At 40.1% G+C, this 21,797-nt stretch overlaps 2 protein-coding genes across 4 annotated transcripts; one reads left to right on the top strand and one right to left on the bottom strand.

Moving 5' to 3' along the window:
- Positions 1–1,656: 1,656 nt before the first annotated feature.
- On the top strand, positions 1,657–11,399 carry LOC139449868 (ankyrin repeat and KH domain-containing protein 1-like). Of its 3 annotated transcripts, none has more exons than XM_071231435.1 (2): positions 1,657–1,981; positions 8,595–11,399. In XM_071231435.1, the coding sequence occupies exon 2, from the start codon at positions 8,641–8,643 to the stop codon at positions 9,889–9,891; it is 1,251 nt and encodes a 416-aa protein (XP_071087536.1). In that variant the 5' UTR covers positions 1,657–1,981; positions 8,595–8,640; the 3' UTR covers positions 9,892–11,399. The 3 variants fall into 3 exon arrangements, with proteins under 3 accessions (XP_071087536.1, XP_071087534.1, XP_071087535.1); XM_071231433.1 differs by lacking the exon at positions 1,657–1,981 and adding an exon at positions 4,765–4,854; XM_071231434.1 differs by lacking the exon at positions 1,657–1,981 and adding an exon at positions 4,819–4,858.
- A 1,257-nt stretch (positions 11,400–12,656) lies between these two features.
- LOC139450315 (putative uncharacterized protein ENSP00000383309) lies at positions 12,657–13,733 on the bottom strand. Its single transcript, XM_071231995.1, has one exon. The coding sequence runs from the start codon at positions 13,731–13,733 to the stop codon at positions 12,657–12,659; it is 1,077 nt and encodes a 358-aa protein (XP_071088096.1).
- Positions 13,734–21,797: the final 8,064 nt, after the last annotated feature.

The raw sequence follows: 21,797 nt of genomic DNA, 5'->3' as shown, positions 1-21,797 counted from the left end.
AGGTGAAGAAAGGGTCGAAGTGGACCCACGCTACCACCCATCTAGGTGAAGTAAGGGTCGAAGTGGACCCACGCTACCAACCATCTCGGTGAAGTAAGGGTCGAAGTGGACCCACGCTACCAACCATCTCGGTGAAGTAAGGGTCGAAGTGGACCCACGCTACCAACCATCTTGGTGAAGTAAGGGTCGAGGTGGGCCCATCCTACCACCCATCTTGGTGAAGTAAGGGTCGAGGTGGACCCAGGCTACCAACCATCTTGGTGAAGTAAGGGTCGAAGTGGACCCACGCTACCAACCATCTTGGTGAAGTAAAGGTCGATGTGGTGTATTGGGCAAAAAGACCTCTTGTCCAAGTCCTGGCTTTGAGCAGTGCCCTGAACCACCCGACCCCGGTCCTCCACTGACACTGGGGCTCAACCCACAGAAAACATGTTGCTTAATTTAGCCGCCACTTATGACCAGCAATGGGGTGTTGGGAACACATTCTCATCCGGGTCCCCACGGGGACCAGATAATTTACTTATTCGCCAGCAAAGGTTCGTTTTGGAAAGTGACTTCAGTTATAATCTGAGTGAGTGAGTATGGTTTTACGCCCCTTTTAGCAATAACAGCAATATCAAGGCGTGGACACCAGAAATGGGCTTTACACATTGTACGCATGTAGGGAATCAGCGTGACGGGCGAACGCTTTAACCACTGGGCTACCCCAACGCCCCAGTTATAATCTGAACCAGCTGTTACTTCCAAAGAATGTTTTATCGTAAAATGACATTGATCAGCCCCCTTTTGGCACAGCTGAGGCTTGCATTATGTAAGAAAGGTGAAACGTGAGTTGAGATGTGTTCAAATACAACTTGATGTTCTTCTTTCCAATATTTTTAAGTTATGACTGCAAAAAGAGGGCTGAAATGATTTGAGGTTCCGGGAGGAATCGTGTTTCTTACATTTGAACATGACAGTCCATGACCCAAGCTTATTTTCTCAGATGGACCTTGTTAATTCGAATCATTGCGAATATCATCGAATTGATATATACTACTCGAAGGACATTAAATAACGTCCGATTCTTTAATATTACTTAAGTTAATCTGCCAATGCAATGAGAAATTAACCATAGTAATATGAAATATTGGGTGTCCTTTAACTTCTTTTGAGTAGTTTATATGACGAGTTACCAGTAGTAACAAACCTTGTCCTTAACAGACGATAGTACGACCTCGTACAGGATTCTGTCGTTTAAATAAAGGTTTCCCTGTGTTTCGTTTTGCCCTTCAGATATTTACCAACAACTTTTATATTCCAAAACTGAAGCACAAATCGTAGCTTTTCTGGGACGCAATATCTTTCCTGCATAAAAACACCAGAGTTAAACGTGTAAACATATCTTCGCAAAGCCTATAACAACATCGTTATTTTTCCATGTATCCGTCTTTATTCACGTCTCGAAACGTTATACATACTTTATAAACAAATAGCTTCTCTGCATCTCTGTCTACACACAAACTCTGTGTGTCACTAACTCAAAACCAAGAAGTGCACCACTGCCAAATATCAACATACATGTATTTCGGGAACCTTGTACTTAGGGGAGCGTGTTCCATATATTGTACCGAACGTCTGGGGTGTCTCAAACACACCACACGTGCGCGAGCCTAATCTCGTATGAGCAATGTGGCCCTGACGTCGTCTCAACAATGTTACTCCTGGCCGACTTATCAGACCAGAGTCAGTTATAAAACAAGCGTAATACTTGTAGGACCTTGACTTACTGGCCGAAATTATCCACCGGAGAACAAATCACGTAAGGGTGCCGTCAACCTGGCCGCCTTCGAGTGCTAACAACGAAGCGACTCGAGCTGGTTGACATTACAGTTTGTGTGAGGTTGTGCTCTGATAAGTACACGTTCATGTAATCCTAATGCCAACTTCATGGATCTGGCACTTGCACCAATGACATCCTGGTCTGGATTACAACCCCATGGTAAGCAGATCATATGGAATAACTCTGGAATAACATATGGGATATACATCATTTCTCTAAGATACATTATGGTAACTGTACAACAATGTAATGTATATAAGGTACACTGCAAACAATGGTATCATTACATATTTTTGACCGGCAATATATTTTGTTTGTATTTGGATTCTGGATTTGAGAGCCAATAAGACGCTTGTCGACACCCGTCGAATTTAGCGGCCCAGTCCTCCTCGAAATCCGCCTAGCCATCCATCATGAATACAGGGTTTTGCATTCTCGTAACTGTTGGATCCTGCAGCCGCTGAGGTCCTCGTCATCATGTTTTGTTTGCCATGTGCACCACCATGCATGTTCTTAGTCACAAATGTGCAATGGGTTTACATGTAGGTAGGTCAACAGCATATCTATAAATCGTATTTACAACTTATCAGCTGGTGTTATGTAAGAATGCGTCACACTCAGGCTTGACACCTTCTGTAAGACAATACTGCATATACAACCTATATTATATATAGCTGGCCTGTCGCACAATCCCTCAACCATAGTATTTACATTTCCGCCCAGTCCGTATTGCTCTAGCTATAAATGGGGGACACGGCTGGCCCTGTCGTCTACGGCGCCGCAATTCGCCGTGAAGATTTGCGACCCTTGGGCCCGCCAGAAACCTATGATTGTGGGTTCGAATCCCGGTTCGCCCCGATTATGTTCCTAGGTTTGTTAGCACCATACCCGTGCTCGTGGGTTTCATCGAAGTGGTAAACGTCTAAGACCTGCATCACTTCGGGCTTCAGTCCCACATTAAGCTGACACGCCGTGATATAACTGTAATAGTGTTGAAAGCGGCGTTAAACTTACTCACTCACTCACTCAATAAACAGAAATTCATCTGTGCACCAGAGGGAACGCGGTGGGAGTGGCGGGATGTGTAAGGGGTACATATACCTCACCCATTTTTCGTGGCCCCTCGTGTTTTTGTTCGCACCCCTTGCAAACTACTATTTCATTATTTAGGAAAGACCGCGGTTGGGTGAGAATGCTCCCCAGCAACCGATACTTGTCGAAAGAGGCAGATCCGTGAAGATCGGGGTTTGTCAGCACCTTACCCGTGCTCGTGGGTTTCATCGAAGTGGTACACGTCTAAGACCTGCATCACTTCGGGCTTCCCTCCCACATTAAGCTGACACGCCGTGATATAACTGGAATAGTGTTGAAAGCGGCGTTAAACTTACTCACTCACTCTAGCTATAAATGAAGCAAGTCTATATTTTCCATCTCACTGGGCCTGCTTTTCAATTTTAATGGAGTTTCTTTCAAAATTCAGATACTTAGGCTATGGAAAGACACTGGTTATAATGTTTTGTTTATTTGTCTGTTTAACGCCGCACTCTGCAATATTCCAGCTATATGACGGCGGTCTGTAAATAATCGAGTATGGACAATCCAGTGATTAACATCATGAGCATTGATCGACGCAATTGGGATACGATGACATGCATCAAACCAAACTAGCGAGCCTGACATAATACTGGGGAAATGTGTTTTGATTTTAGCTTGACACTGGTATTTTATGTTTGATTGACATTTTAGAAGATGGTAACTAACAGAAAAGTAACTAAAAGAAATTGGCTTCACACATTTTACCCAAATCGAATCTAGGGAATCGAACCCAGGTCTTCGGCGTAACGAACAACCGATTTAACCACTGGGCTACCCCACCAACCCTATTGGCTGCATTTGTAGTTATGAATACTGCCATGTCGATGGGATAAAATTTGATTTTAATAACCAAGTTTCCGATCTAAAATCTGTTGAATGTTACTTCGCATTTATTTGCACGGAAGCGTGATATATATGTCTCTCAAATCGGATTATTTTATAGGTGTCGGAACAGGATACTTTCTTAAACGTTTTTTAAGACAATCTCAGGTGTTGTTATTCTTCATCGTTTAAAAATAGATTACTTAATTTGCTTTCGTTATATACACGAGCCGGAAGCAGATGTTAAATAAATGTCGGTTTTTGAAACCCGCCACTTGTTTACAGAGTATATGGGTATATGCATAGGCTACATGCATGGCATGCACGTTGAGTATATACATGCATCCTGTGCCACGACATAACTATTCAACAGCTGTACAACAAATTGCCCTCTTACGTAACCCGCCCTAACACCACCAACAACAATTGCACATAAAAATTACATGATTCACAATATTTTTTTTATCTGTAAATAAGTCGGTGAGCGCATGCATAACCATCACCATTCAGTGCATGTGTCCTCAAACATATAGCCTATATATATCATTTCCACTGATATTCATCTGCGGACGTACATGCGAAAGTAACAGTTGTGATTTTGTTTAAGACAAAACCATATCACCTTAGTTTGTTAATTCTGGACAAAAAGCACGCTTTCAGTGCCACATAGTATTTCCTTAAAGAGCAAATGCACGCCACTGTCAGGCGGAGTGAACGTGGTCAGGTACTGTGATGTTGTGGTGCAGCACGTGAATAGCTGCCGGTTTCGATAAGTACGACATCTGCTACTAATGTTTCAATCGATGAGTTAATATTTTGTGGTGCATTCCTTTTAAATTGGTAAACAATACAACCCTGTCTAGAAACAGCTAGTTCTGCTTCGAATGACATGTTTCAAGTATGTCGCTAATATGAACGTAAACAGCGTGAGATTGACTGTTGGTAAGTTGAAACGATTTGATTGGGCGAAACGGCTGCGCACGTGTTGTGACCGTGAGTGCGATAACTCTAAATGACCTCGGTTCGAGCTGGAAACGCTGACCGAATTTACTATCTGGTTGAGTGTGACACTTCTGTGATAGTAATGGATCGCATAGGACCGGCGCACGGATTCTGTAAGTATGTGCAGTAGATATCAAGAGACTCTCATTATATATACGTTATATCGTGCATCATCATCGAGGCCGTAGATATCTGAAGCTGTCAGAGTCGGATTGCCGGTAGGACGTTGCTTTTTGGCCAAGGAAAGTCGTCAGCTGATCGGGGATTTTTTTCCGATGTCAGCTTCGACCAAGGCGGGATCGGATAGAAGGTCGCGGGAGATGGAGGGTTGATTACCAACTGAAGTATAGTTTGTCAGTGCCACAATTATTTGCTTTTTTAAAGAGTTTTGTTTTTAAATTATGTCCCTGTTCCGGTTTATTCAGGTTAGAGTTCCTGATATTGCAATAAATTCCCTGCCCAATGTTCATATTCTCAGTACTGCATTTTCTGCTTGAAAGAAACCGAGGTTTCAATCAAGACTTCAAGAATGTTTTCTTAAAATTAGGGCCAACTAAAAATAAACCTTTTTTTTGTTTCTTTCGACATTTTGTAAACTGACAAGGTAGAAAGAGGGGATTTTATTTCTTTGATATTTCAAATAATTAAAAAAAAATGTCATTTAAATATGTTCAAAGTGCCTTTTTAGCCCTGATGCTAAGGAGATCATGACTAGTTGTCGTCATGAATATGATGCTGAATGGAATGCTGTGCACAAGAAGTCGGAATCTGGTGCAAAAGAGAAACAATTAAGAGTTGAAAAAGTGGGCAGCATGGGAAACCTGAAAATTATTTAGCATGCTTAGTGTAGTTTGTTTGTTGTTTTGCGCATCACTCAGCAATATGACGGCAGTCTGTAAATAATGGAGTCTGGACCTGAATCGAACAGTAATTTATGCAGTTAGGATAATCTGACACAGGGCTCAGAAAATACGTTTGGGGATAATTTTAAAAATGTATTATATAGATTCTATGCATCACAACATACATGTATGGTCTAACAGTCCAAAACAGCTGTGAAAAATGGGTGTGCAGTGTACATATGCCATAATGAGTATTTATGTTTTTTCCTCAACATGCACAATGCAAAGACATTTCCGTGGACATGTAACACGAGAAATAGCATGTCAACAAATACGTACTGAGGTACACAAATTAATCATGTAATTACACTGTCTGGTTACAAAAGGTGTCCAATGCATATCTCGAGCTATGTTTGTAACCTATTTTAATAATTTTACTAAAAAATTCATTCAAGATTGTTAACATTAATTTCGGCAAAATCGTGTGTGAAGTGATTGAAACAAACTTTAGTTGACAGAGAACTGATACAGTTATCATAAATGACATACTTTGACTTGTTTAGAGTAATCTTTGTTGTAGTTTGACTGTTATAATTATGTCAACATAGAGTTTTTGCGAGCGCAAACGCCTTGACGGTGACTGGTTCCATATTGTTCCATACGTAAAATATATCCGTCAATAGTGATCAGCTGTACCAAAGTTAGTGCTATGCTTATGGTTTATTATAAAGTAAAGCTGCAACTAAAATAACACAATATTGGAATATGTTATTCCTGATAAAATAATAGTTTCAGGTACAATTCTTCCCATCATTGGGGCGGTCGGGTAGCCCAGTGGTTAAAGCTTTTGCTCTTCATGTCGAGAACCTGGGTTAGATTCCCGACATGGGTACAATGTATGAAGCCCATTTCTGGCGTCCCCTGCCGTGATATTGCTGGAATATTGCTAAAAGCAGCGTAAAACCATACTCACTCACTCACTTCCCATCATTGCATCAAAATTCTGTAAAGTTATATTATTGGGTTATGTTTAATGTAATCATCGGTAGATTGTGAGAAAAGTGTACGGCTGATTGCTGTTTCTGGCTTAGTTTACAAGAAAATACACATGATTATCTTAAAATCTGCATATAAATTTGAAATTTGTATTGACCAAGTTTGTTATCACATTTCAAATATGGTGCATATCATGAATGAAATACAGGATTGATCCATTTAATTCCATTCAGTACTCATATTGTATTCTGTAGCTTTGCAAGTACTCCTAAATTGAACTAATGAGTAGTACATACTCCTGAGGCTAAGAAATTATCTGGAGCCCTGTGACATGCATCAACCAAGTCACCAAGCCTCATGTAGTATAGGTAAGCAAGGACAGCAAGCTTCATGTAGAACAGCAATCCTCATGTAGAACAGTAAGCCTCATGTAGAATGGTGGACCTCATGTAGAACAGTGGGCCTCATGTAGAACAGTAAGCCTTATGTAGAACAGCAATCCTAACGGAGAACAGTGGGTCTCATGTAGAACAGTAAGCCTCATGTAGAATGGTGGACCTCATGTAGAACAGAGGGCCTCCTGTAGAACAGTAAGACTCATATAGAATAGTAAGCCTCAGAACAGTGGGCCTTACCTGGAACAGCAATCCTCATGAAGAACAGTGGGTCTCATGTAGAACAGCAAGCCTCATGCTAAAAATACTGACAGCAGGTGAGGCATTGAACTAACTCTTTGTGAAAATACATTTCCTAAATTAGGTTTGGCTGTATTCTACAGTACATGTTTTGAGAACATGGAAGTGTTTGTCTCTAGTTACCCTGTCAGGTACAAGATGTATTTACTATCTGACATCCACTGGATGCTAGTATTGTTATGATTCATCCTGTTTTCATGTGCTGAAGTCCATTGCTGACATGTGCCAGCCTGTATGTTTGAATCACAATTAAATGTGCAAAATCTGATAGAGAGCTTCAAGCCATTCCATGATCATGGAATCGCTGTATTCATCTGTGACTGTACTTGGTATGAACCATTTCAGCTTTAGAAACTGGAACTTATTCTGTAGTCCTTGCCAAACTGCCCAATAGTTAAGGTATCATAAGGAATAGTAGAAATGTGTCTTTATTAAGGGTTTTGCTATGTGTTATTATTATAAGGACTAGTGGCATAAATCTGTTAGTTTCTATTGTTGATTATTGAGTTCATATGCTCAGGTGTCCAGGCATTTTTTATGTGCACACATGGACTCTGAGTAGGATACTGAGGCCTGTTCTTCAACCGGGGTGGCATTCATCATGACACTGGTTGGGCTTATGTGGGACAAGCGAACAATGGTTCTTTATGTGTAAACTTGAAAGAAACAGTTACATTTGTTTCCATGTCATGGTTTTGCACTATTCAGAGGCAGGGCTGCTAGTTGTGAAACACTGGCCAGTTCTAACAGTCCTTGTGTTGCCTGTGTAACTCCTTTCTTTTGGTCGGATGTTTCCTGTTTTCATTTGCATCAGTTCCAGTATAGCATGTACAGTTTCAGTCTGGGTTTTGGTGGAACAGGAGGGGCTCTCAATACACTTCTGTGATAGAGATGGAGCACTTTTGGTGATCCCGGGTTAGAATGTGCTTGTCCTGATAGTAAAACACACTAGTTTAACATCACACATATTCCAGTTCATATTCCAGTTATTTAGATGCTGCAGTTATATAGCGGAAGTATTGCTGAGAGCAGCATCATGCAACAAACAAACTTATATTTATGACAGAACTTTCATCATGTTAATTTGCATTCATACTCATAGCATGCTACAGAAAATGTTGAATCATGCCATAGCGATTTTGAAAAAAAAAATCTTCTTCTGAGCAATTTTTTCAAAATGGAATGAAATTTGGTGCGTGTGTAGTAAGTAGTGGGTCTCACCCTTTGCAGGTGAGCTACAGTGCCTTGTGTTTCTATTTTTTATGCAAAACGTTTTTATTCTTCTTCCTATGTTTGAATGTCTTAATGTTATAATTTCAGATGCAGATTTGCTATGACTTGTGATTGATGTGTTAAACCTGCAACAATGGCTGACAGCACCAGGGATGAGGGACTGCACAAATTGTGCACGTCCATCAAGAACAACGAGATAGAGGCTGTCCGGGACTGGCTGAACACCAAGCCAGATGTCAACAAAGTATGGGAGAAGGAGCAGATAACTCCACTCAGCCTTGCAAGCTCTCTTGGCCACGTGGAATTTGTCCATTTGCTGGTCTGTGCAGGGGCAGACGTGAACCTGACTGGCCCTGATGGGAAGACAGCTCTGCATCACACATGCAGTGTTGAAGAAAGGAAGCCAGAACTGTTTGATATTCTGGAAGTGTTGTTGCAGTCTGCACAGAACATCAACATTGACAAGAAGGATAACATGGAGTGTACGTCTCTGTTCTATGCATGTCAGTCGGACGATGTGAAGATTGTTCAGAGGCTGATAGGGGAAGGATGTGATGTGAATGTTTCCACGATGGAGGGCGACACACCACTGAAAGTGTCCTGCCGTAATGCTGAGTTCCGCTTCTTCTGGAAAGGCAGATGTGATTTGGGAGGTAAAGAAGACTTCAAGCCGAACAGTTTCCCTCCAGTGGAGATAACCAAACTGTTATTACAAGCAGGGGCCAATCCTTGTGAAGCTACCTTCTTGCCTACGGCTGTTCAGTTTTCTGCTGTGGACTTAGTTATTGAGTTGCTAGACTTGGGAATGGATGTCAATATGCAGGATGACAATCAAAGATCCCCTCTTGGTTGTGCCTGTTCTTCCTCCAATGTGGACCCAAAAGTTGTAAGACTTCTGCTAGATCGGGGAGCAGATGTCAATAAGGGTGGTGGATGGAAAAAGCAAAAACCTTTAATTTTTGCTTATGTGCACAATTCTGTTGAGAAAATTCGCCTGCTGCTTTCATACGGAGCAAAAGTCACAGACGAGGAAATGACGGAGCTTGTTTCAATGACATTGTCAAAATCTTTCCTTGAAAATCCAGATATTGTCGGTCCCAAGAGTAAAGAGCTGGTTGCTTGGCGTCTGTTGTTTGCGGCAGGTTTTAGACCACAGGTTGATGCGCTGCAGGTAAAGAGGCACAACCTGCGGGTCATGAGCAGCTATGACAGCATATCGGAATGGATTGATGACTGTTTCTTCTACCCAGTGAGATCCTTGAAGGAGTGTTGTCGTGTCAGCATTCGACAAAATGTGCATCCAATAATCGATGAAAAAATTGAACTTCTTCCTCTGCCGCCACAATTAAAATTGTTTTTACAATTTTCTGAGTTCAATACTTAAGGTGAACATGCTTAATCAATTGTTAAGTAGTTTATGTGTATACTTTTGTTTGTGTTTGGTGTCAAAACCTCTAGAATGTACTTTTGTGTTTGACAAGAACTTATTCAGGAAAATTGAAAGTGTGAACTGTCATTGTCAGGACAATCAAAACATAATTTAGATCGCTCCACAAATTGAAGATCAGTTCACCTGCTTTATCAGTACTTGTTTATTGTGATAACCATAAATTTGTGTTGGATCTTGGCTGAGAGACCTCATTACAAGCTTTGAGTTCAGGACTACTAAGAAGTTATTTCAAAAGGATCTTGACTGTGAACTTGCTGATGATGGAGGGAATAGTGCTGCTTGTCTTGGAACATATGTTAGATAATTATAGAAATGCTTGCATGACTAATAGTGCCATCAGTATTCAACAACTAATCTTGTCCACTTGAAACTTGCCTGTAAAATGAGGTGGTTCTGCTGGTTAGAAGGGAAGATATTAAATGTCAGTTTCCTTATTTTGTTTTCCTTTGGAGTTTTAAGAGGTAAACAGTTTGTGAGCTGGTTATAATTTGGAATTATTTGGCATACAGTATGTTTGTGGGACCAGGATGTTTTATGTGGAACTGGTTCTGTTGGCTACCTGGCCAAAATTACATTTGTTGATCCCTGCCTGAAGTTACTTTTGTGCTTCATGTTTTAATCCACTCGACCCTTAGAAGATTAAGATGGCCATTGTTGATGGACTACAGAGCAAATGTTTATTGTATTCTGTCAAGTGATAGCATAATAATTAACATTGCCAATTTTATGGATTATCTCTCATACTCTCTAGTGTTCTTACTATTAAATCAGTTAATTTGTACAAGTTCATTTTTGAGCAATTAATCAAATCATACAGTCTTGAAATCATGTTACCAACACCGGTGTAAGTGCAAAAGTAACTTGTGTAATGTATGAAAGAAAAAGCTTCTAGTCACTGAGTAACTATGCATTGAATTTAGTTGATCTGTATGTTTTGCTTGTTGATACTACCAAACACATCATTTTGACTACGTGATTTGTAGTGGTTGAAATGTAATATTCCATTTAACAAGCCTTATCACATTCTTTCCTGCCTTTGAACAAACAATTTTAAGTTGACAGTCTTTCCTCATTGGCATCTATAACTTATGGCTATGCAAATGAAGTGGTAATAATGTTTTTTGATTGTGAAGCAGCTGGAACTTTCTTGAATTTCTGTTGTATGACCAAACCCACAAAGTGCTGATTCGTCGATAAATAAACTGACATTCTACATTTGCCTTATTATGCGCCCTGCTCCAATAAGGACATCCTGACCATTTGTTAGAAAAGTCTATAAGTAATATTCATAAATTCACTTGTTTGTAAAGACCAAAAGATTACATGACAGCAAATATATTTCCTAATAATATCAATAATGATAATAACTTATCGACTCATACTTGATTTCAGAAAACAAATTTAACTCGTATATGGTGTGATACAATCTCATTAAAATCAGATCATAGTTTTCGCTACCGCTAACCAAAGATCTGAGGACATCCCATTATGGGTCATGTCAGAACGACCTTTCGAGAACATTGACCGACCAGTGAAATGACTGACAAGAAATCAACATTAGCCAATCAGATAACAGCTTTCTCGAGCTTTATGGCACTAGTTTCAAACTGGCGACTACACTTAGAAACATATTTTGACGCATTCTCGATTACAAAAGTTAAAACTGATCAAAAAAACATTCTGGAATGGCTTATAGATGGCCTAAAGTGTATGGATATTCATTCGGAATATTCTCTGTTAAATATTTTGCGGTTGCGTGATTAGAAAACACATTCCGACTGTCACTTTCAGGATCTGGTAAGCGACAGACAGATTGGTTGGACGAAAGGTTCTGACGTGACCCATAATCGGATGTCCTCAGATCTTTGTTTAGCGGTAGGGAGAACTAAGATCTGATGTTAATGAGATTGGGTGTGATATAGCCCCTTTTGTCAAGCAAGGTACTCTTTTTATGCTGTATAGAGTATATATAGTACTGATATTTGTTTTAACTGAAGACATAAAACTTTCATGGTTAACTACTTCTTTAGTGTTTCAGGGTGCCTTTTTGTACTTTCTTTTCGTGCCCTGAAATGTCTCCAACAATGAAGAAGTTGTCATCGTTAAGAGTTTCATGGGTTCAAGGTCTTCCACTTCTAGATGCCAATCAAGGACTTCTTTTAGAAACTGTTCTTAAAAAAACAGCCCCCCTGTTGAATGGGATTTCGTAATGATGGATGGGATACATTTTGGCTGATTAGGAATGATCCTTTGTCAGTACCTTATCTCTGCAGTGTTTACCAAACTGGTGAATGTCACTTTGGTCACAGATTCTCCTCCTCAAAATGTGCTGCCACTACTGTCCAAAGTAACGTTAACCCCAACTTTATTTTAATGTTGACCTATAGTTTTTACAAAGAATGTTAATGACTGGTACATTACATAAGGGCTGTAATGGTACATCTTACATGATGGCTGTGACGGTACATCTTGCATAAGGGCTGTCACTAAAGTTGTAATGGTGCTCTTTGGCAGTAGGGCTGTAACAGTGCACTTTGTCAAGAGGGCTGTGACGGTGCACTTTGTAAGTAGGGCTGTAACGGTGCACTTTGTTAGAAGGGCTGTGATGATGCACTTTGCCAGTTGGGCTGTAACAGTGCCTTTTGTCAGTAGGGCTGTAACAGTACACTTTGTCAGTAGGGCTGTGACGGTACACTTTGTCAGTAGGGCTTAACAGTGCACTTTGTCAGAAGGGCTGCAAAGGTGCCCTTTGTAAGTAGGGCTGTAACGGTGCACTTTGTAAGTAGGGCTGTGACAGTGCACTTTGTCAGTAGGACTGTGACGGTGCACTTTGTAAGTAGGGCTGTGACGGTGCACTTTGTAAGTAGGGCTGTGACAGTGCACTTTGTCAGTAGGGCTCTTACAGTGTACTTCGTCAGTAGGGCTGTAACGGTGCACTTCGTCAGTAGGGCTGTAACGGTACACTTTGTCAGTAGGGCTGTGACGGTGCACTTTGTCAGTAGGGCTGTAACGGTGCATCTCGTCAGTAGGGCTTTAATGATGCACTTCGTCAGTAGGGCTGTAACGGTGCACTTTGTCAGTAGGGCTGTAACGGTGCACTTTGTCAGTAGGGCTGTAACAGTGCACTTTGTCAGTAGGGCTGTGATGGTGCACTTTGTAAGTAGGGCTGTGACGGTGCACTTTGTAAGTAGGGCTGTGACAGTGCACTTTGTCAGTAGGGCTGTGACGGTGTACTTCGTCAGTAGGGCTGTAACGGTGCACTTCGTCAGTAGGGCTGTAACGGTACACTTTGTCAGTAGGGCTGTGACGGTGCACTTTGTCAGTAGGGCTGTAACGGTGCATCTCGTCAGTAGGGCTGTAATGATGCACTTTGGCAGTAGGGCTGTAACGGTGCACTTCGTCAGTAGGGCTGTAATGGTGCACTTTGTCAGTAGGGCTGTAACGGTGCACTTTGTCAGTAGGGCTGTAACAGTGCACTTTGTCAGTAGGGCTGTAACGGTGCACTTTGTCAGTAAGGCTGTAACAGTACACTTCGTCAGTAGGGCTGTGACGGTGCACTTTGTCAGTAGGGCTGTAACGGTGCACTTTGTCAGTATGGCTGTAACGGTGCACTTTGTCAGTAGGGCTGTAACGGTGCACTTTGTCAGTAGGGCTGTAACGGTGCACTTTGTCAGTAGGGCTGTAACGGTACACTTTGTCAGTAGGGCTGTAACAGTGCACTTTGTCAGAAGGGCTGCAAAGGTGCCCTTTGTAAGTAGGGATATGAAATGGTACATGTAAACTTGATCTGTATCAGAGCTGTTTTCATCAAAGTAGACAAGCTTTAGTGAATGTGTCTGCCTCTCATACCGTGGATTTTAAAGCCTCAATATTTATTGGTTGATGATAAAGTTCACCTGATGTGGTCTGTGGAAGTGACCTCAGATCTTCATGGACAGGAAGATCTATCGTATCGGAACAAAAAATCTGATTTTATTGAAAATGGTAAGAAAACATCCCATTCATAGTAAGACGGGATCAATTGAACCAACATTGGCTTGAGAATGCTTCATCAAATTGTGTCTTTGTTTCCTCCTGATTGCCAAATATGTACACATATATTTGTGTATCCTCACGTCCTCACAATACCTGTATTGGGACACTTGCATCGCAGTACACTGGTACTTCAGTCCACCATTGCAGCCCTTGTCAATTGTTAGTTGGTATACGTTTTTTTATCCCCCTGGCATATAATGCGGGGGGATATAGCGATCAGCCAGTCTGTCTGTCTGTCCGTCCGTAATCATTTCCTTTTCCAGGGCAGAATTCCAAAACTATTCAGTGTATTTGATCGAAACTTGGAAAGTCTATCGGGCACATACTGAAGTGGTGCCTTTTGATATTTTTGGATTTTTCTAAGTTTAATTTTTTAAATTTTTTATGGAATGAAGTTGGACATAGACTCAATTGGGGATGGGGTTCGTTTCCGGGGCAGAATTCAAAAAACATTCAGTGTATTTGATCGAAACTTGGCAAATATATCAGGCACATACTGAAGTGGTGCCTTTTGATATTTTGGGATTTTTCTAATTTTTATTTTTTAAATTTTTTATGGAATGAAGTTGGACATAGACTCAATTGGGGATGGGGTTAGTTTCCGGGGCAGAATTCTTAAGGAACATTCAACTGTTGACTCATTACACAGAGAATTGCACATTTACTAGTGGTTACTTTACAGACAGCTGCCTGGGGGATATGTCATCTTTCTGATGACTCTTGTTAACTCTTTCCAAGCATGTCACAAAGATTTGATTTTATGTATAATGTGATAATCTTTCCAGTTTTCCCTTTGATACAGTTTTGCTGTAAATACAGCTAGAATGTGCCAGAGTTCTATGTAGACAATCATGTCCTGCTTTAAGCACAGCACACCAAACAATCTTTACTCAGGTTCATGGTCCTAAATGCCTGATATTTTTTGTTTTTTTACCACAGTGAAGTTAAATTAATCTTAATGTCAAAATATTGTCAATTGTAAAGTCACAAATTTTCAATTGTTTTGAGAAATAGGTTTTTTAAGAAATTTAATCAGAAACAAATTTTTCATGCAGGTTTTGTTCTTGTGGATTTACAGAAATCTATTTTTGCTGTTGAGTCGGTTTAATACCGTTTGTCATTGTCTAACTTGAAACAAATTTGATTCTGATGCAAATGGAAAATAATCAATGTCCTTGTTCACATAATTATGAATTAAACATTATTGAACATTGCATTAACTCTGTGATATACCCAGTACTATTTATTCCATTCTCTTAGGTAAAAGTACAAAAGTATATAATGATGATTAAGCTGACACAGAAATGACAACTGAGGTGTAACAACTTCAACAGTGGGTGAAACACCGTATGACACATCAAACCACATAATTCAAGGTGTCCTTTCTGTCAGTTCAATGTTTGATGTCTGACTTTCAGTAAAACTATATAGTTGTGATTCTGATAGTCATGTAGTTTGTCGCCTTGATGGTCAGTCTATCTGCAACCTTGATGGGCAGCTGCATCACCTCAAATGACTTAAATACAGATGTATAAGACATTTGTACATACATATATTTTGTTACTCCATTATTGTGCTAAATGTTGTTAGTGTCCATTGATAATGTACGGTCAGTTATTCCTGGAGAATGTACAGCTGAATATTCCCGGTGTATGAATAGTTGGTGAATGAAGCCTTGTATTTTTTATGTATGTACTTCATTAACATGGCTTTGATAACTGATTCTGCAACAAGACCAGGTTAGCCCTGACACTGGTGGAAGGTGTGTGTAAACAATTTTAGGGTGAGGCTTTCTATTTTTGTGTATCATGGTACAACTGTTTGATGTTGATGACGTATCAACTAATTATCTTCAACATACCCAGGCAAATTCTGCGATGGCATTAGCATAATTAGTAGTGTCTTTTTTAACTGACTTTTTTCGGGTTGTGTGATTGGTCAATAATAACATACATTACCATGGTTCATGAAGTTAAATCTTAACATGCTCAAACCAGGGGCCCGTTCCACAAAGCATTCGTAGCGCTAAGATGATCGTAACTCCCATTCTTTAGCATAGGCTTGGGACAGTCGTAGCTCTAAGATCGCTTTGTGGAACGGGGCCCAGGTCTAAATGGTCCCGAGCAACCTATGCTGGTGGGAAGAGGTGCATCAGTGGACTTGTTGTCGATCTTGGAGTGTGGCATTAAACAACACACCTTTGCACATTCAATTCCAGTGTATTATTTTATAATCGCTCTGATCATAATAATTGGTTTGTCAGCAACGTTGTCATGGTCTAGTTTCATTGAAGGTGGCAAAACATCAACAATATATTGTAAATTTGGCACTGTGCTTGTGATGTCAGGTTTCATTGAGAGGTAAGAATCTGCAATATCCTTAGATATAAGTGAAAACAACTTTGATAGGAGCTTTAAACGTTAACTCGCTCACTTACAATGGGAGGCTAGGATGTAGGACATGAGGCCTTGTGTGTCATCGAGTCAAGAGTCAGTCGGAATGATGAGACAGACACATCAGTGTTGGGGAGATAAGTATTTATCTCACTCATGTATGATACATTGTTTATGTTGAACATGTGTCATGGTAAATTAAAAGTGTCACATATCTAGATATTGTACTTGTTGTTAGATCTCAAGACGAGATAACAGCGGTCATGGTGAAAACAAGGGCACTTGAATACTGGAGTAAATTTATTACAGGTCTTGTTGTGAAGGCTTACTGGAAAGTTTGTGGGATGGAGAGTGAGTGGGATGGAGACTCGTCTACGTGTGTGTTATGCTTCTGTCTATAGTAGACAGACTTCCTGATGTTTTGTGCCAAAGAAAGCTTTTACCAAAGATACCTCAAGCTACATCCGACTCGTTGTGTGTGTGCTTGTTGTTTAACATCCCACTTGGCATTATTCCAGCGATAGCAGGGCGGTCTCTAAATAATTGAAGTGTCAATATCTGGAAGTTATGTGATTGGACTGTTGTTTGTAAAACAGGTGATCCTTAAGGCCATCCATAAACCCTGAAACATGTTATGCAGTTTCATTAGTGCTTTTAGGGCACTAGGAAAATTACTTAAACTGTCTTGTAGTGTTTCTATTTTCAAATGTCTGCCAATACACCTTCCAAAACAATTGCCTTTCCTTTGCATGTGTTTGTGATGTGTGCCATGATATTGTCGAAATCTTTTAAAAGGGATTTCTTAAGATTTTGAAATTGTGTTTTGTTTTGTCTGTTATTCATGTATTAATTACATATGGTTGAGCCTGCCACCACTGAACACATTCAGAGTGAAATGGTCTCTATGGCTGTCACAAGGGTTTCAAAACATACCCCTATGCAAGTTGCCGAAGGAAGTTCGGATTTCAGATACATATTGTAAAACATGCTTTTTTAAATGTGTTTGTACAACTATATTAGAGTGCTGATTCTTAAAAAATATTTAAATATACATGAATAGTTGCCAAAAAATCATTAAATGTGGGATTGATGTCTGCTATCAGTATTTTGATTTGTCATGGACATGTTGCAACAATATATTTGAGCAAACTAGATTGCCTTCTGTGAGATCATAGACCCAATCCCAGGCTCTTCTGGAACGTTGCTTCTGCTGGTATCAAATATGCAGTAGCTCATGAAGGAAGTGGCAGAAAATTCAAATTACATATAAGGAATATTGAGAAAACAACTGCTGGCAAAATGTTTGTTTTAAGCCTCAGACTTGTTACACAAGTGTCATACACTTTCTGTACAAGTGATCAGAATTTTGATTGATCGGTCCTATTTTATTTTGAATATTAGGAGGTCTTTCCGGTCCAGTTCGAAAGAGATACTACTGGAACATACATTATATATAACATGGGCCTTGTAACACAAACACTAGGGCTGTCAGGTTCTGTGTAAGGTATGGGAGTTACAATCACCTTAGTGCTAAGATTGCTTCGGGAATTTCCTGAGCCAGGTAAACACAAAATAGTCTTGGCACTTGGACTGTAATGATTCTCTGTTAAAGTATGGGAGTTGCGATCACCTTAGCGCTAAGATTACTTTGTGAAAGGGACTCTGGGCCAAGTAAACACAAAGACGTCTTAGCACTAGGACTGTCATGAGTTTGTTTGTGTTAAAGGTTTGAGTTATGACAATAGGGCAAGTCATAGACTAAGATCACTTTGTATCCAAGATGGTTGACGTTAAAGAGGTCATGTAAAAGCTTTTGGATACACAAATATTATTTGGTCACCTGTTGATTCCTGTAATGCTTGCATCTGCTGTGATCAGTGTATTAATCCAATATGGCATGCCTAAGATTTTGTAAGATATTAAACATATTGGAAAAAAATAAAACTTGCATATTGAACAATGTTTTCTTCTATCAGTTGTTTCAGTGTATTGTCCCAAAACCTGTGGTGATTCTGGAACAGAATCGATCCCCTAAGAGGCGTTAATATGGATTCAGGTGACTACTTCGCAGGGGGTATTACTTTTCTTACCATGCCTTTTATTTGTTGATTCCCACAGACCATCTCCTTGGTATAGTTGGTAAAGCGCCTGCCTGTAGAGCGGAAAGTCAGTAGCTTGGTCCCCAGACCACGTCATTCAAAAACTGTTGCTACCGGAAATGATTTTTGTGTAATGGTTACATACTGCAGTTGCGCTTCCAACTGTTTTTACGTCCTCTAATCATGCTTCTGATTGAAACGAAAGTAGAAAATGTAGTTATGTTGAATCAAGGAGAATATGAATATTAAGATATGTGATTTAAATAAGGCACAGTTTGCTATTTCTTACGTGATACATATGTTGTGATGTGGATGCACTTTTCTTTTTCTCAATTTCACAAATGTCTTCATTAATAATCTTTCCCTATTCAAAAAGGGAAAACATATCGTGAGGTGTCTGTTATCAATTGCAATCACAACTTTAAAATCGTGGATGTTGTAGAAGAGTATCCCTAACAATGGTCCAATAGAGAAGGTGACCGTGTTGAATGTCTTTCAGAGTGGGTTTAAAGCCCGTGCATGATGTCATTGGTAGAATGCACAAACTGCCAAAGTGGAAACAAAATTGGAGTGAACCCTTTTTTGTCCCAGTCAGCTGTCATCCAAAGTATGGCTGCCCTACATTAAGAGTTCGTAATTGATCCCACTGACAAGGCCTCAAATAACATAACCGTTATGTGTAAGCATCACTGCATTAATTGTTTGATCCAAAAACTTGATATCAAACAATGCCACACATAAGGCCAGTATGTTAACTCGGGAAGAAATAAACTTGACTCTACCTGAACACACGTCCATTTCTCTTTTGTGTTGGATTCCAAAGCTCCATAAATAACAGTACAAAGAGTGATAAATTGCTGGGTCCAGTAAATATACAACCAAGTGGAATTAAATTCAATTAATACCATGTGGATTTGAATCATCTACATGGTATTAACACTCAAAGGATTTGTTTGATTATTTTGTGCAATTACTATCATTTCAAAACACTTTCAATTTTGTACACCACTAACTCACTTGAAAAACATAAGGACGAACTTCATTTCCTGATCCGTGTGTCATATGACACAAAACTAGATGACCACAGAGTGAGTTCGTCATTGTTTGTGGATTATCAGTTTGTCAGCGCTGTTAAAAATTATGCTGCTGAACAAATGAACAAATCAGTCTAATTTACACAGAACCTGTTCTACATGTCACTGGCAACAACACAGTACATGTACTTCACAAAATCAAAATGACTGCTCTGTCAGCTCAGTATTGCAAAGCATACAGCCTGCCAGCAACCTCTTCTCCTGGAAAACTCTTCCACATAATGCTTTCAGATATTTGAACAATGCGGCTGCCATGGCACACATCTGAAAAAAGTGTGTTCAAGTCGGTTAAATAACAGTTTTACCAACTACATGCCCATTTTCGAGTGACCACCGATCCATATAGTCAGCTTTCAAAACAAGCATAGGTTGCTTGGAACTCGAAATCCCCACACGAAACGAAACACATCCGCATTTCAACCTAAATCCAATATGTTGTCTAGGAAACGCAAACTTAAGGATTCATGGAAAATATCAGAAAGCATAAAGGCAATACTACAATATGGAGAATGTGTCCACTAGGTTTCGCAAATGTATCTAGTCTTTCTATTTCGGCTCCGGAAACGATTTCGGAACGCACGGACGGAGGGAACCGTTTCAACGAAGTTGGCGGTTGAGAATCATAACAACTGTGTGCATTACGTTTGAAAACATGTATGTAGAAATGCTCCTGATATTTTTTGCTTTGCAGTCTTCCTACGCCATTAATGACAATGCTGGGGGAACTAAATGCAATCACTTTGTAATATTTAATGCTAATATTATATTTTATTTGATAAAATATACACATAAAATTATAACAAAGTTGTATGTCTAAAAGTAAAGGTTAGCCTCCGTACCTCTGGTTTCAAGGATATTTCTTTGGAATTCTGTAATTCGTTCGCTGGAGTGTCGACACCACCATCCCATCTGCCCGCATCACACCCCTAAGAGTATTGCAAATCTAAAACGTTAGACTAACATTTAGTCTATAAAATCTTATATAACACAATATCCTTCTTGACTCTCAAATAGAAAATAAATTTCCCTATGCTGATTTCATATGTGGAACAGAGCTGGCAAGAGCTTGATAGACTTGCTTTTGTATGCGTTTCTAGTTTCTAGTTAGTCATGGTGCAGGGCTACTAAAACGTCAATGCCAGAGAACAATCAGTCTCGATTACCCGCCTGAAACAGATTCCATTGGGCGTAAAAGTCAAAATAGCGGTAGATGATGTGAATGTACTTAGCGATTTTAGCGCTAAGACTATTGTAAGCCTATGTTAAAGTATGGGAGTTACGATCGCCTTAGCGTTAAGATCGCTTTGTGAAAGTGGGCCCAGGTGTCAGCGAAAAGGTTAAGCGTGTCCTGCCCTACAAAATTACGTGAACATTAAAAACGGCAATTCCCACAGAAACAACCCCTGGTTGGCCTGATCCAAGCCTGATCATGTACAGGCCCCTGTAATACAGTTGGATTTGTTTGTTTTTTGTTTATCATCTCAACCAAGCCAGATACATGAAACATTCACACATCAAACACTTATTCCAGGGTTGTTGCAATGTCAATCTGAAGCTCACGTCAGAACATACCTCTACATGGTTATTGTTGGTTTGTTTGTTGTTTAACGCCACACTCAGCAATATTCCAACTATAGGACGGCGGAATAAAAATCATCGAGGCTGGATCGGACAACCCAGTGATTGACATCATGAGCATCGTAATTGGGATACGTTGACATGCACCAAGTCAGCGATCCGGGATAGAATAGGTCTTCAGCAACTCATGCTTGCCGTAAAAGGCGACTATGCTTGTCGTAAGAGCCGACTAACGGGATGGGTGGTCAGGCTCGCTGACTTGGTTGAAGCACGTCATCGATCCCAATTGCGTGGATCGATGCTCATGATATCAGTCACTGGATTGTCTGGTTCAGACTCGATTATTTACAGACCTGACCACCTGATCCCGTTAGTTGCCGCATAGTCACGTTTTACTGCAAGCATGGCTTGCCGAAGACCTACTATAACCGGATCTATCTTCACGGGTTACTTGCAGAAAGTGACGGGCGAGGGTGATGTATGCATGTAGTCTTTGTGTTGAAACAAATCCATGGGTTCAGTAGTAGGAAAGTAAGCACACCATGATGCCATACGTCGTCGACGCTGTGTTGTGAGAATGGCATTATTCCCGACGATGATATATCTCATCTGAACAGACGGAATCTGCAGGTACCAGAAAA

The sequence above is a fragment of the Haliotis cracherodii genome, unplaced genomic scaffold, assembly GCF_022045235.1.
Source record: "Haliotis cracherodii isolate W230 unplaced genomic scaffold, xgHalCrac1.p SCAF_8, whole genome shotgun sequence".
NCBI classification, from domain to species: Eukaryota; Metazoa; Mollusca; class Gastropoda; order Lepetellida; family Haliotidae; genus Haliotis; species Haliotis cracherodii.
This window is presented reverse-complemented; position numbering and strand designations above follow the sequence as displayed.